The following is a 12,942-nucleotide window of genomic DNA, read 5'->3' on the forward strand; positions in this document are numbered from 1 at the left end:
GAGGTTGTTGATAGCCTCATAAAACTCAGCTTCACAATCACCAGTAATCTGTCACTTGATGCTGAACATAGAACATAGAACAGTACAGCATGGAACAGGCCTTTCGGCCCACGATGTTGTGCCGAGCTTTATCTGAAACCAAGATCAAGCTATCCCACTCCCTATCATCCTGGTGTGCTCCATGTGCCTATCCAATAACCGCTTAAATGTTCCTAAAGTGTCTGACTCCACTATCACTGCAGGCAGTCCATTCCACACCCCAACCACTCTCTGCGTAAAGAACCTGAAATCAACACATGCATCACAAAACTGACCACTGGATCATGGTTTCCTGGGTGACCACAGCTCCACTATAAGGACACCGACAAATGAGATATGGAAATGGTGAACATTGATGTTGACACTGGGGGGCAGTTGCTGACAGCGCTGACCTCTGGAAGCTGACAGTTGAAAGGGCATTGGAAGAGGTGAGCAGAAACAAGAAGCTCAGCTGGCTGAGAAGAGGGTCCAGAGAAAACCAAGGCCAGAGAATTGTGCACATTCTCAGCCCCGCTACCTCCCTCTGCAGCAAATGGTGCAAAGACTGTTGTGCCAGAATGGAACCCCTGATCCACGGAGCTGACCGTGAGTGTGAACCATCTTTTTACGAGACAGCAGCCTGCCACAACACCCATACCCAGTTGCGTCCAACTCTCCGATGTGGTGGCCTGAGGAGCACACACATATTTCCACCAGATCTTCAGTATCCTGATAGAAGTCTACAAGATTCCTGATAGAAGTCTACAAGATTATGAGAGACATGGACAGAGTGGATAGTCAGAAGTTTTTTCCCAGGGTGGAAGAGTCAATTACTAGGGGGCACAGGTTTAAGGTGCGAGGGGCAAGTTTTAAAAGAGATGTATGAGGCAGATATTTTACAGAGAGTGGTGGGTGCCTGGAACCCGTTGCCGGGGGAGGTAGTGGAAGCGGATACGGGTAGTGACTTTTAAGGGGCCTCTTGACAAGTACATGAATGAGATGGGAATTGAGGGATATGGTCCCCGGAAGCGTAGGGGGTTTTAGTTAAGTCAGGCAGCATGGTCAGTGCAGGCTTGGAGGGCCGAAGGGCCTGTTCCCGTGCTGTAATTTTCTTTGTTCTTTGTTCTCTCCTTCGGATCAAGGTCACACTTTAGCATCAGCTGTGTTTATAACACTGCGTGCATTATTTAATGTGGGCCATGCACTGCTTATTGGCACCGAGATTTCCAGTATCTGATGTGCCTCAACACAGCACAAAATTAAAAAGGGAAGGGTCCCTTCACCAGCGATATTTATAAGGAGTCAGACTGCATCACAGGCTGCATGGTGCACAGTGGTTAGCACTGCTGCCTGACAGTACCAGGGACCCGGGTTCAATTCCGTCCTTGGGTGACTGTGTGTGTGGAGTTGCACATACTCCCCGTTTTTGCGTAGGTTTCCTCCTACAAAGATGTGCGTGTTAGGTGCATTGGCCATGGTAAATGTCCCCTTAGTGTCAGGGAGATTAGCAGGGTAAATACCTGGGGTTATGGGCTAGCGCATGGGTGGAACTGTTGTCAGTGCACACTCAATGGGCCCAATGGCCTCCTTCGGCACTATAAGGATTCTCGGATCCTGTACAGTTAGATTATGTATAGTTCTGGGTATGGGATATATTGGTTTTGGAAGGAGGGCTGTGCAGAATAATCAGAAACAATACCAAGGCTCCCAGGGTTAGATCATGATTGTAGAAACTAGGTTGGTATTCCCCAGAGATTGAGGCTTTCAAGCTTCTGGAAGAGATTTGATAGGTAGAGAGAGAGGAAACATTTGCTGCCACTACTGTGTGATTTTAGGTAAGGTTATTTAGGAGAGGGTTAGTCATTTTAAATCTGAGATCAATAAACCTTTTGCTGGACAAGAATATTAAGGGATCTGCAACATAGGTGGGTAAATGGAGTTAAGTTGCAAATCAGCCACCACATCATTGAATGTTGAAAAGAGGTCTGGGGGGCTGAATAGTCTCTTCTTGTGCTGAATGATCCTGCATTTAGACTGGTTGTTGTTTCGTAATTTCAGATTGCTGGGTGACCTCTAGGCCGTTCTTGATGGTTTATCACTCCAGCCTTTGGTCTGCTGGGTGGTGAACTGCACACATACTGCCTCACGTGCTTCTGACCACCTGCCTGGGACCTGCATCGACAAAAGGAAACCAGTTGTCAGACTGGCTTCTGTCCGTGTAGTTTTATTCTACCAGTGTAACTGAAGTGAAACGCATGCAAAGCAAGGGCAGTGAAGTGAGACACATGCTGATTGTGTACAATGACTGAGAGCCGTGCACTCCCTCTGCATCCAGACTGCCGCTGCGGTTCAATCAGCATCGCCTGCTCGACACACAAGCACATTTAGCAACCTGACCCCATCCGGGGAAACCGTCATGGTAACCACACCAGTGAGCATGCTTTATGCTACTTTTGTATTTTAAGTAAAATAAGCCTAACTATTTATTTTGTTTTTTTACCACTTCAAGTTGATAACACTATTCATTTATGAATGATTAAGCTTTCTCCACAAATTATTAAACATTCAGTGTGAATTAAATGCATTGAATCTTATTCATGAGGTCACGGTGAGTGAACAAACTCAATTTTAATCCTGCGGCTTACTGAGATAAAGAAGGGTCACTCAAAGTCCATTTACTACCCGAGCTCACTGCCCTCGTCCAACATTCCCAGGACAGATACAGCACGGGGTTAGATACAGAGTAAAGATCCCTCGACACTGTCCCTATCAAACACTCCCAGGACAGGTACAGCACAGGGTTAGATACAGAGTAAAGCTCCCTATCAAACACTCCCAGGACAGGTACAGCACGGGGTTAGATACAGAGTAAAGCTCCCTCTACACTGTCCCCATCAAACACTCCCAGGACAGGTACAGCACAGCGTTAGATACAGATTAAAGCTCCCTCTACACTGTCCCCCATCAAACACTCCTAGGACAGGTACAGCATGGGGTTAGATACAGAGTAAAGCTCCCTCGACACTGTCCCCTTCAAACACTGCCAGGACAGGTACAGCATGGGGTCCGATACAGATTAAAGCTCCCTCTACACTGTCCCCCATCAAACACTCCCAGGACAGGTACAGCACAGGGTTAGATACAGATTAAAGCTCCCTCTACACTGTCCCCCATCAAACACTGCCAGGACAGGTACAGCATGGGGTCCGATACAGATTAAAGCTCCCTCTACACTGTCCCCCATCAAACACTCCCAGGACAGATACAGCACGGGGTTAGATACAGAGTAAAGCTCCCTTTTGCAGCAAGACCTGGACAACACTTAAATTGGGCTGATAGGTGGCAAGTACATTCTTACCACACAACTTATGCATTTTTAAAAAAACACTCACAGGAGGTGGGCAACGCTAGCTAAGCCAGCATTTTTCTCGCATCCCAAATTGACCTCAAGAAAGTAGGGGTGAGTCACATTTCTGAACCGCTGCAGTCCATGCAGTGGAAGGTACACCCACAGGGATAACAATATGGTTCAAAGTCAGGATGGCGAATGGTTTGGAGGGAAACCCATAGGCGTTGGTGCTTCCATGCATCTGTTACCATTCTAAGTGATGGTGGTTGTGGGTTTGGAAGGTGCTGCAAGAGGAGCTTTGGCAAGTTGCTCCAGTGTATCTTGCAGATGGTGCGAATATCTGCCACTGTGCATCTCTGGTGGAGAGTGAATGCTGAAGGTGATGGATGGGATGCTGATGGGGCTGCACTGCGCTGGGAGCGGTGTTATTCTCAGGGGTGGAGCCTGACCATCCCCTCCGCCGGTGCCCGATCCTCGATCGTGAAGTCGGGAAACATCTGCCTGTGTAAAATGGCCGCCACCACCTCCCGATTTCGGACCCGCGGCCCACGTGACTCCGCGATGTCTGATGTCATGCCGCCAATGACACGCTCCCAACCACTAATCAGGGACAACCTCAGCCCCAGTGAAGACCAATCAGGGCCTGGAAGTGCAATTTAAACTCACGAATGAGATTAAGACCAGTGACGTCACAGGTACATAACTAAACATGTGAACAGCACTCTCTCTCGTGCCTTGGGAACATCTAAAGTGTAACTGTGGCTTTATTCAGCACCCAAAGGTATGGCATTGAAATTTAACAACAGGACTCCGACTTGCTGTGGAAACAAAGAGATCTAACAGATACCAATCTACAGGCTACTTTGTCCTGGATGATGTGGAGGTTCTCAAGTGGACAGTATTTCTTCATACTCCCAGATATTGTCCAGGTGTGGCTGCACGTGGATACAGACAGCTTCAGTATCTCAGGAATCGCAAATGGTGCAATCAACAGCAAACATCCCCACTTCTGACCCTATAATAGGAGGGATGGTCAGTGCAGAAGCAGCTGGAGATGGTTGGGCTTATGTCACTACCCTGAGGAACTCCTGCAGTGATGTCCTGGAACTGAGATGATTAACTTTCAACCACCACAACTAAAGTTTATTTTTTTATTCATGTCACAAGTAGATTTACATTAACACTGCAATGAAGTTACTGTGAAAATCCCCAAGTTACCACACTCCGGCACCTGTTCGGGTACACTAAGGGAGAATTTACCATGGCCAATGCACCTAACCAGCACGCCTTTCGGGCTATCTTCCTATGTGCCAGGACTCCAACTAGTTTTGCCCCTGATTCCCACTGACTGGCTTTACCAGGACATCCCGATGCCACACCTGGTCAAATGCTGCCTTGATATCAGGGGCAGTCACTCTCAGCTCACCTCTGGAATTCAGCTCTTTTGTCCATGTTTGAACCAGGGCTGTGATGAGGTCAGAAGCTGATGGGCCCTGGCGGAACCCAAACTGATTGTTAGCACGACATCAACTTAGTACTCAAAAACAATAACCCTAACCCAAGAAAAGAAAGAAATTGCGGACAGTGTTAGTATTTTCTCTTTATATTTATAGATATTTATATATGTGCTGTAACCATTCTATGATTCTATATAATCTCCTTTATTATGGCATAAAACAGCAGCATGTACAATTCATCTACATTTCAAAGCCCCTTCTGTCAATTGACAACTTTGGACATTAACCATTTAAATACAATATTAAATGCACTGTGCATGTCTTTACACATAGCTGCCAATCGCCAATGGAACTAAATGTGAACAATGTTATAGAAAGCAATGTCACATCTTTAAAAACAGTACACAGGCTTTGTGCGTGTGGGCACACGTGGTGTTGGTGAAACTGATGGTGCCGTTCACTAGGGAAAGTGCTGATACCATGAAACAATAAAGTGGTTTGTTTACACACTACAGTGCTCGCACACTCCCAAAGCTACTGTTTCTATTTATTTTAAACCTTATATGTCCAGAAGTTCAGCAGTTGATACTATAAAGTACAAAATAAAATGAATTCCCACCCAGGCGCATTTGAACAAGGGGAGGGATGTGAAACACTCATTTTTTTTAAAAAAGAGGTTATTCTGACAATGACACACATAGTTCAAAGTCCAGGACCATTCCTGTAAGTTAAACTGTTGCTAGTTACGAGAGAAGATTGCACACAATTTCTGAAGGGGCTGGGGTACGGGCGCCAGGAAGTGGGCTTCACTGAGGAAGTTCGGATATGCACACTTACAACAATTTGGAAATTGGAAAACTCATTCATATGAATTGGAAGGAGTAGGCCATTCCGCTCCTCGAGCTTGCTCTACCATTCAGTAAGATCACAGATGAGTGGTCTCAATTCTACATTCCATCTACTCCGGATAACCTAACACTCCCCTGTTCTGTTTCGCCTTAAAATTATTCGCTGACCCTACCTCCACGGCTCTCTAGGGAAGAGAGTTCCCAAGATTCACAATCCTCAGAAATAAATTTATTCTCGTTTTGGTTTAAATGTGAGACCACTTATTTTTAAACGGTGGCCCTAGTTCTCATCTGCCAGATGGGGAAACATCCTTTCCACATCCACCCTGTCAAGTGCCCTCAGGATCCCTGTGTTTCAGTAAGATTTCCTCCCATTCTTCTAACCTCCAATGGTTACAGGACCAGCCTGTGCAGCCTTTCCTCATAAGATAACCACCCATCCCAGGTATCAAGTCAAATGAACCATCTCTGAATTGTTGAGAGGACTGGAAAGGGGTAAGGGAGTGAAAGGACCAGACACACACAAGTTGATAACTGAACCCAGAATCAAAAACCTGGAATTCCCCCTCTAACAGCACTTTGGGTGTACCTACACCACATGGACTGCAGTGGCTCAAGACAGGGCTCTCCACCAAATTTCTCAAGGGCAATTAGGGATGGGCAATAAATGCTGGTCTTGGCAGAGGACCAAATCCCGTGAAAGAATAATTTGAAAACAGCCTCCAGGTAGCCGGTTGAGTAAACTTGAGTCAACAGACAGACCGGGGGCCCTGGGGTTGGAGCAGTTAGATGCTCCTGTATCTGCAAATTAGGCTCATGCTCCACTATCTGTGCTCCTTTGGAATAGCACCATGGGATCTTTCACACTCCCTCTGACAGTGCAACATTTCCTCAGTAATGAGTGGGGTGTCTCCTAGATTTTTGTGGGCAAATCTCAAGTGGGACATCAACACTCTGGAGACCTCCTGACACATCGGTAAGAGGACTACCCACTGAGCTGCGGATGACAGTAATGTTCAGAACTGGCTGGCAATTCATGCAATAAAGAGCAACTATCAAGTTTTGGGTTAACCGTGTCCTGGCTGAATATTTGTGACCACAATTCCCTCTGCCCCATCTCACTCTCATTATGGCTCAGAGGTCACTGCTTCCCTTCCAGCTATTTTACTGTAGCTTTGGAGGATTGAGTTTCCACAGCTTGGAACCTGACACTAACTCTCCCCCCGTCCTCTCTCGTAACAAAGGAAGGATCATTAACTGTTTGCCTTTTTCTTTCCCAATCCTACTGATGATAATGCATTTTGGAAGGTCTAATACAGATGGGAAATGTACAGTAAATGGCAGAGCCCTTAAGAGTATTGATAGGCAGAGGGATCTGGGTGTACAGGTACACAGGTCGCTGAAAGTGGCAACGCAGGTGGAGAAGATAGTCAAGAAGGCATACGGCATGCTTATCTTCATCGGCCGGGGTATTGAGTTTAAAAATTGGCAAGTCACGTTGCAGCTTTATAGAATCTTAGTTAGGCTGCACTTGGAATATAGTGTTCAATTCTGGTCTCCACACTACCAGAAGGATGTGGAGGCTTTAGAGATGCAAGATGTTGCCTGATATGAAGGACATTAGCTATGAGGAGTGGTTGGAGAAACTTGGTTTGTTCTCACTGGAACGACAGAGGTTGAGGGGCGACCTGATAGAAGTCTACAAGATTATGAGAGGCATGGACAGAGTGGATAGTCAGAAGCTTTTTCCCAGGGTGGAAGAATTACTAGGGGGCACAGGTTTAAGGTGCAAGGGGCAAGGTTTAAAGGAGATGTACGAGGCAGGTTTTTTTTACACAGACGGTGGTAGATGCCTGGAACTTGCTGTCGGGGGAGGTAGTAGAAGTGGGTACGATAGTGACTTTTAAGGGGCGTCTTGACAAATACATGAATAGGATGGGAATGGAGGGATATGGTCCCTAGAAGGGTAGGGGGTTTTAGTTAAGTCGGGCAGCATGGTTGGTGCAGGCTTGGAGGGCCGAAGGGCCTGTTCCTGTGCTGTAATTTTCTTTGTTCTTTAATAGGGTGGAAATGGGTGTTGCTGGCCTGTGGGTCAGGCAATGCTCAGTCATGAAGAAGCTGATGAATCAGATTGCTGAGATTATTGCCTTGATGTTTTACAGAGAAAAGTACAGTGCTGGCACAAACAGGCCCAGAAAATGGAGGACAAAATTTAGGCCAACACTCTTGAGCAGTACTGAGGCAACAAGGCACCAGAAAGCCAGTACCGAGGGAGTATTGCACAGCTGGGAACCGCAGTATGGAGAATGAACTGAGCTGTCTGAGGGGCAGCATTCAGGAATGTTGAACTGTTGGAGGTATTGTCTTTCATTTGAGACATCAAATGTGACCCTATCTGACCAACGTGCAAATAGAAAGATCCCAAGAATGCTACTTGAAGAAAAGCAGGGAGCATTCACCCTGGTATCCAGGCCACTATTTATCCCAAGACCAGTATGTGAGATGGTTTGGTTATTATCTCACTGTTGCTTGTGAAAGCTTGCTGTAAGCAAATTGGCTAACATGTTTCCTACAACACTAACCGTACATCAAGAAGTACTTCATGTCTATGTACCACTTCATGGTGATCTGAGGTTGTGAAAGACACTGTATAAATGCAAGCACCTTCTTCTTTACACTCTTTCTACCTGAATGAGACCAGGCTTTGGTTCGACAGTTCTCTTCATTGTATTCTTTATCGTTATAACCCTGATCCTGCCAAGAATGGCTCATGCAGCAGAGCAATGGGAATTCAACTGGGAAATAAAACTTCTGAAATTTAGACTGCAAATTGTAAACCTGACTTCAATCTGCCACGAGAACAAAACAACAAGAATGAAACAGCCATGGAAACAAAAGGAGCCGTGGGCTCTCCACTCCAGCTCCATCAAAGCCAATGTAGTACACATCATCTGGGTCACAGTGCAGCAAAGAATAACTCTTTAAAAGAGGCTCTTCCTTAAAGTATGACAGGAAAGTCATCACAAGGATGAACTATGAGAATAACCAGTTAATCTGTATTTCCTTGTATTGGTTGAGGTGGAAAGTGAAAGTCACCATAGTCCCGAGGACCATAGGCTGCTTTCTCTTTTTGAGAGAGAGCTGACTGGTGGGGGTTTAACCTGAAGGCCGCCACAGCTCAGGTGAGGGGCAAGGTTGAGAAGGTGGGGCCTTCCTGGATAACTTCGGCTTGTACAGGAATTGAATCCGTGCTATTGGCGTCACTCTGCATCACAAACCAGCCGTCCAGCCAAGTGAGCTAAACCGATCCCCTTAGGTTGAGGTATGTTGTTCCAGATACCAGGAGAGATCTACTGTTTTCTGAATATCGACATGTCGTCGTTAATGCCCATCTGAATAGGCAAACAGCTCAAAATCATATCTGAAAGATGGCATCATAAATATTCCACAATGTCCCTATCAAACACTCCCAGGACAGGTACAGCACGGGGTTAGATACAGAGTAAAGCTCCCTCTACACTGTCCCCATCAAACACACCCAGGACAGGTACAGCACGGGGTTGGATACAGAGTAAAGCTCCCTCTACACTGTCCCCCATCAAACACTCCCAGGACAGGTACAGCACGGGGTTGGATACAGAGTAAAGCTCCCTCTACACTGTCCCCCATCAAACACTCCCAGGACAGGTACAGCACGGGGTTGGATACAGAGTAAAGCTCCCTCTACACTGTCCCCCATCAAACACTCCCAGGACAGGTACAGCACGGGGTTAGATACAGAGTAAAGCTCCCTCTACACTGTCCCCCATCAAACACTCCCAGGACAGGTACAGCACGGGGTTAGATACAGAGTAAAGCTCCCTCTACACTGTCCCCCATCAAACACTCCCAGGACAGGTACAGCACGGGGTTAGATACAGAGCAAAGCTCCCTCTACACTGTCCCCCATCAAACACTCCCAGGACAGATACAGCACGGGGTTAGATACAGAGTAAAGCTCCCTCTACACTGTCCCCCATCAAACACTCCCAGGACAGGTACAGCACGGGGTTAGATACAGAGTAAAGCTCCCTCTACACGTCCCCATCAAACACTCCCAGGACAGGTACAGCACAGGGTTAGATACAGAGTAAAGCTCCCTCTACACTGTCCCCATCAAACACTCCCAGGACAGGTACAGCACGGGGTTAGATACAGAGTAAAGCTCTCATAGATTTGAAAATACATTCTTTCAGGCGGTGAGACCTGGGATACCCCATGTCAACTTTGGGAAATGAAGCGGATTTAAAAATGCTACAGACTCTTCTAGGTTCACCTTAGCAGGCAGCTCTACACCATATCTGAATGGCTGTTTCCTCAGGGCTGCACCTGCGTGTCAGCTGAGATTGTGGGCTAAATCCTGAGCCCCAAGACCAACTCCACAGCAGTTATACTGCCAGCCAGGACCCTGCCTACGTACCACTGAAATAACCCTTCAGCAGTATTGGAAAGATTGAGCACATCTTCAATGTGGATGTGTGCATTGCAAGTGTGAGTAAAGGAGATGCGATGTGTACGTATTACACCAGTTCTATTGAAACAGCAACCCTTTTCCCCCATGTTCCAATTTCTGATCCCTTGCAAAACTATTTTACAAGCTTCCAAAATATAGTGTATAAAAAAATAAACCTCCTTTCTACCACATCATTGCAGGCTTTAGAGTACGAGCTAGAATTTTAACTTTTTTTTTTAAAAAACCTTTTTTAATATACGAATCAAAAATACATCTTCACTTATCAGCAACTGGATTAAAGTGTAAATATACAAAAAACAAGGACAGAGGGGGCGAGGGAGGACGAGGGTGGAGAGTAGGGATAACGCAAAATAGGAATCAAAATAATAAAACCATCTCTCTTCACTCAGTGAGAAAAATGATAGTGGTTTCTAGTTTTCCTCCGATAGAGCCAGTTATTAGGATAACAGAGCTCTAACTGCTCTGTCTCTTAAAGAGGGAGGGGGAAACAAGACAATAAAACTGTAGTCTGCAATCAATTATCTCGTCCTTAATCACTGAAAGTTGGGACCTAACAGGAGAAGGATCCCTACGACACCATTCCCCATGCTTGAACCCGGGCTGCTCTCTACTTGCAATAAGGGCTTATCAGGCTAGAAAAGCAAACTGGTTAAAATTAAATATTTAAAGATACAGTTTCACTCTCATCCTGTGTCCTCTCCTGGAGCAGAAAGCTGTTCCCCAAACAAGCAGTCCAGCAATTGGAGCGAGGCAGGGGTGGAGGAAAGTGGAAGTGGCGGTGCTCCGGGAGTTAGGAGACAGGCGGATCCTGTGTGAGAGACAGGTTAGTGCTGGATAAGAGAGAGAGTGGGTCGTCATCCGTGGGATCCAAGTTCAGGTTGTCTTCAGTCTGGAAGTACGGAGAATTTCCGAGTTCAAATAAGACGGGGAGGTCCCCTGTGTCGCTGGAGTTGGCATCTACCATTAACAGTGGTGGGGCACTGTACTGAACAACCTGTTTTCCTAGACAAGAGAGAGAGCATAAAGCACAAATTACTCCATTGCAGTGTGAGTGAAGTGGTTCCCAGATTAACAGGAAAGTGGTGGCTGTTGCAGTCTGCAAGCTGGTCATTCAGACTACACATACAGGTTTTAAATCCCGATCGGATAATTGGATCTCAATGGTGCACACAGTTTGTTATGAGTGCACCCAGAATAGGGAGAGGGTCATCCTACAGTCAACCGCACCAGGATTTCAACTGCCCAGTTATGTTGGGAACAGTAACATAATGGTACTGGTTGTTTGCGAGCACAGGACTGGAGTATTGCTGAAAAAAAACATGCTGGTGAAGCTTTTTATCTTCACTCTCCAGGACAAATGTGCAAAAATACTGATAAGAGAACAACAATTTATACTACTTGAGAAGAGTGCTGACTGGTTGGCAAGTAGACACTGATTGGTGAAGGCTTTGCCATGGAGTGTGCAACAGGGAACAGTTAACTGTCAAGCTTTTGGTTAAATTCAAACCAGGCAGATCCACTCTGATTGGTCAAGGCATTGCTGTGAGGAGTGAACCAGGGAATTGCTGTCCTCCAAGCTTTTGCTTAGTTACTAAAGGCACAAAGTATAGACATGCTCCTTCGCTCTGCAAAGGCCAGGGCCCTGTAACACGCAGGATAATATGTAAAACTATCCCTACAGCTCCATAGCACAATGCGGGAAAACAAACTCAGATTCCCATTCTCCCGTTACTATCCAGACTGCAAACAGGATTTACTTTCCTGATGTTTGCCTCAGAGATCGGAGAAACATATGGTACAGGACAAGGCTGTTCAGTCCCTCAAGCTTGTTCTACTACCATCCAGATTATGGCTGATTAACTAATGCACATGAAGTGTGTTTTTGGTGGTGTTAGTTGTGTGAGGAACATGCGTCAGGACACTGCATCATGTTACGTTCTCACACAGTCATACAAAAAGATTGGTGAAAGAATCACATTGGTTCAGAAGGAGGTTGTGGGGCACATGCCCAACCTCGAGCACGACCACTGCTGCTTTCACACTGACTACTGGTCATCCTACTGAGGTGATAATGATCAACATTCGTTTAAGGATATGTACCGTTAAAGGTACATGCACATCATATGGCATCAGCATGATGCTGAGATTTTGAGAGTTCAAGCCAGGGCTGGCCAGAACTTTGACATGTAACTTTGCACTGAAGAGAGTGCTGCACTGTCAGAGGTGACACCTTTGTAGCAAACATTAAGCTTAGACTCCATCTGGTTTGCATAGAGGCCGAAAGATCCCATAGTATTATAAATGTATATTCTGGATTGCAATTCAAACAGACCATGCCTGCCGACTTGAATAAAATGGAAAATTGGCAATATCAGTATTACTGCTGAAAAGAGATGTTTTGCTGAAGTTTTTGGTCTTGCATTCATTAGGACAAAAAAAACGGCCAGATTTCAAATAATCAGAAATGATACTACTGGAGAAAAGGGTACTGTTAATAATCAATGGTATATATTTGTGTGATCTCTCTTTCAAATCAACATTCAAGTCCATTATCAGCAATAGAAAATCACTGACAAAGCATCAGTGCAATATTTGAAGATGACAAGACAGTTCCCCTGGTGAACCTGATCAATACTAATGCCACAACTAATGCACTCAAAACACTGATTCACCTCACTGTGTTATATGGGGATCTTGCTGTGCACTATTTTTGCCCATGTCCAGACTTCAAAAGTAACTCAGTGAATGTGAAGCACC

At 45.8% G+C, this 12,942-nt stretch overlaps 1 protein-coding gene across 4 annotated transcripts in view; it reads right to left on the reverse strand.

Moving 5' to 3' along the window:
• Positions 1-10,402: 10,402 nt before the first annotated feature.
• Positions 10,403-12,942, reverse strand: part of hsf1 (heat shock transcription factor 1) — a 71,986-nt gene continuing 69,446 nt past the window's right edge. For all 4 annotated transcript variants that reach the window (XM_078230121.1, XM_078230131.1, XM_078230113.1 and 1 more), the window contains one exon: positions 10,403-11,187. In XM_078230121.1, the coding sequence (XP_078086247.1) occupies positions 10,976-11,187 (212 nt within the window). In that variant the 3' untranslated portion in view covers positions 10,403-10,975. The remainder of the gene's footprint in view (positions 11,188-12,942) is intronic.

This window comes from Mustelus asterias, chromosome 2 (assembly GCF_964213995.1).
Source record: "Mustelus asterias chromosome 2, sMusAst1.hap1.1, whole genome shotgun sequence".
NCBI lineage: Eukaryota > Metazoa > Chordata > Chondrichthyes > Carcharhiniformes > Triakidae > Mustelus > Mustelus asterias.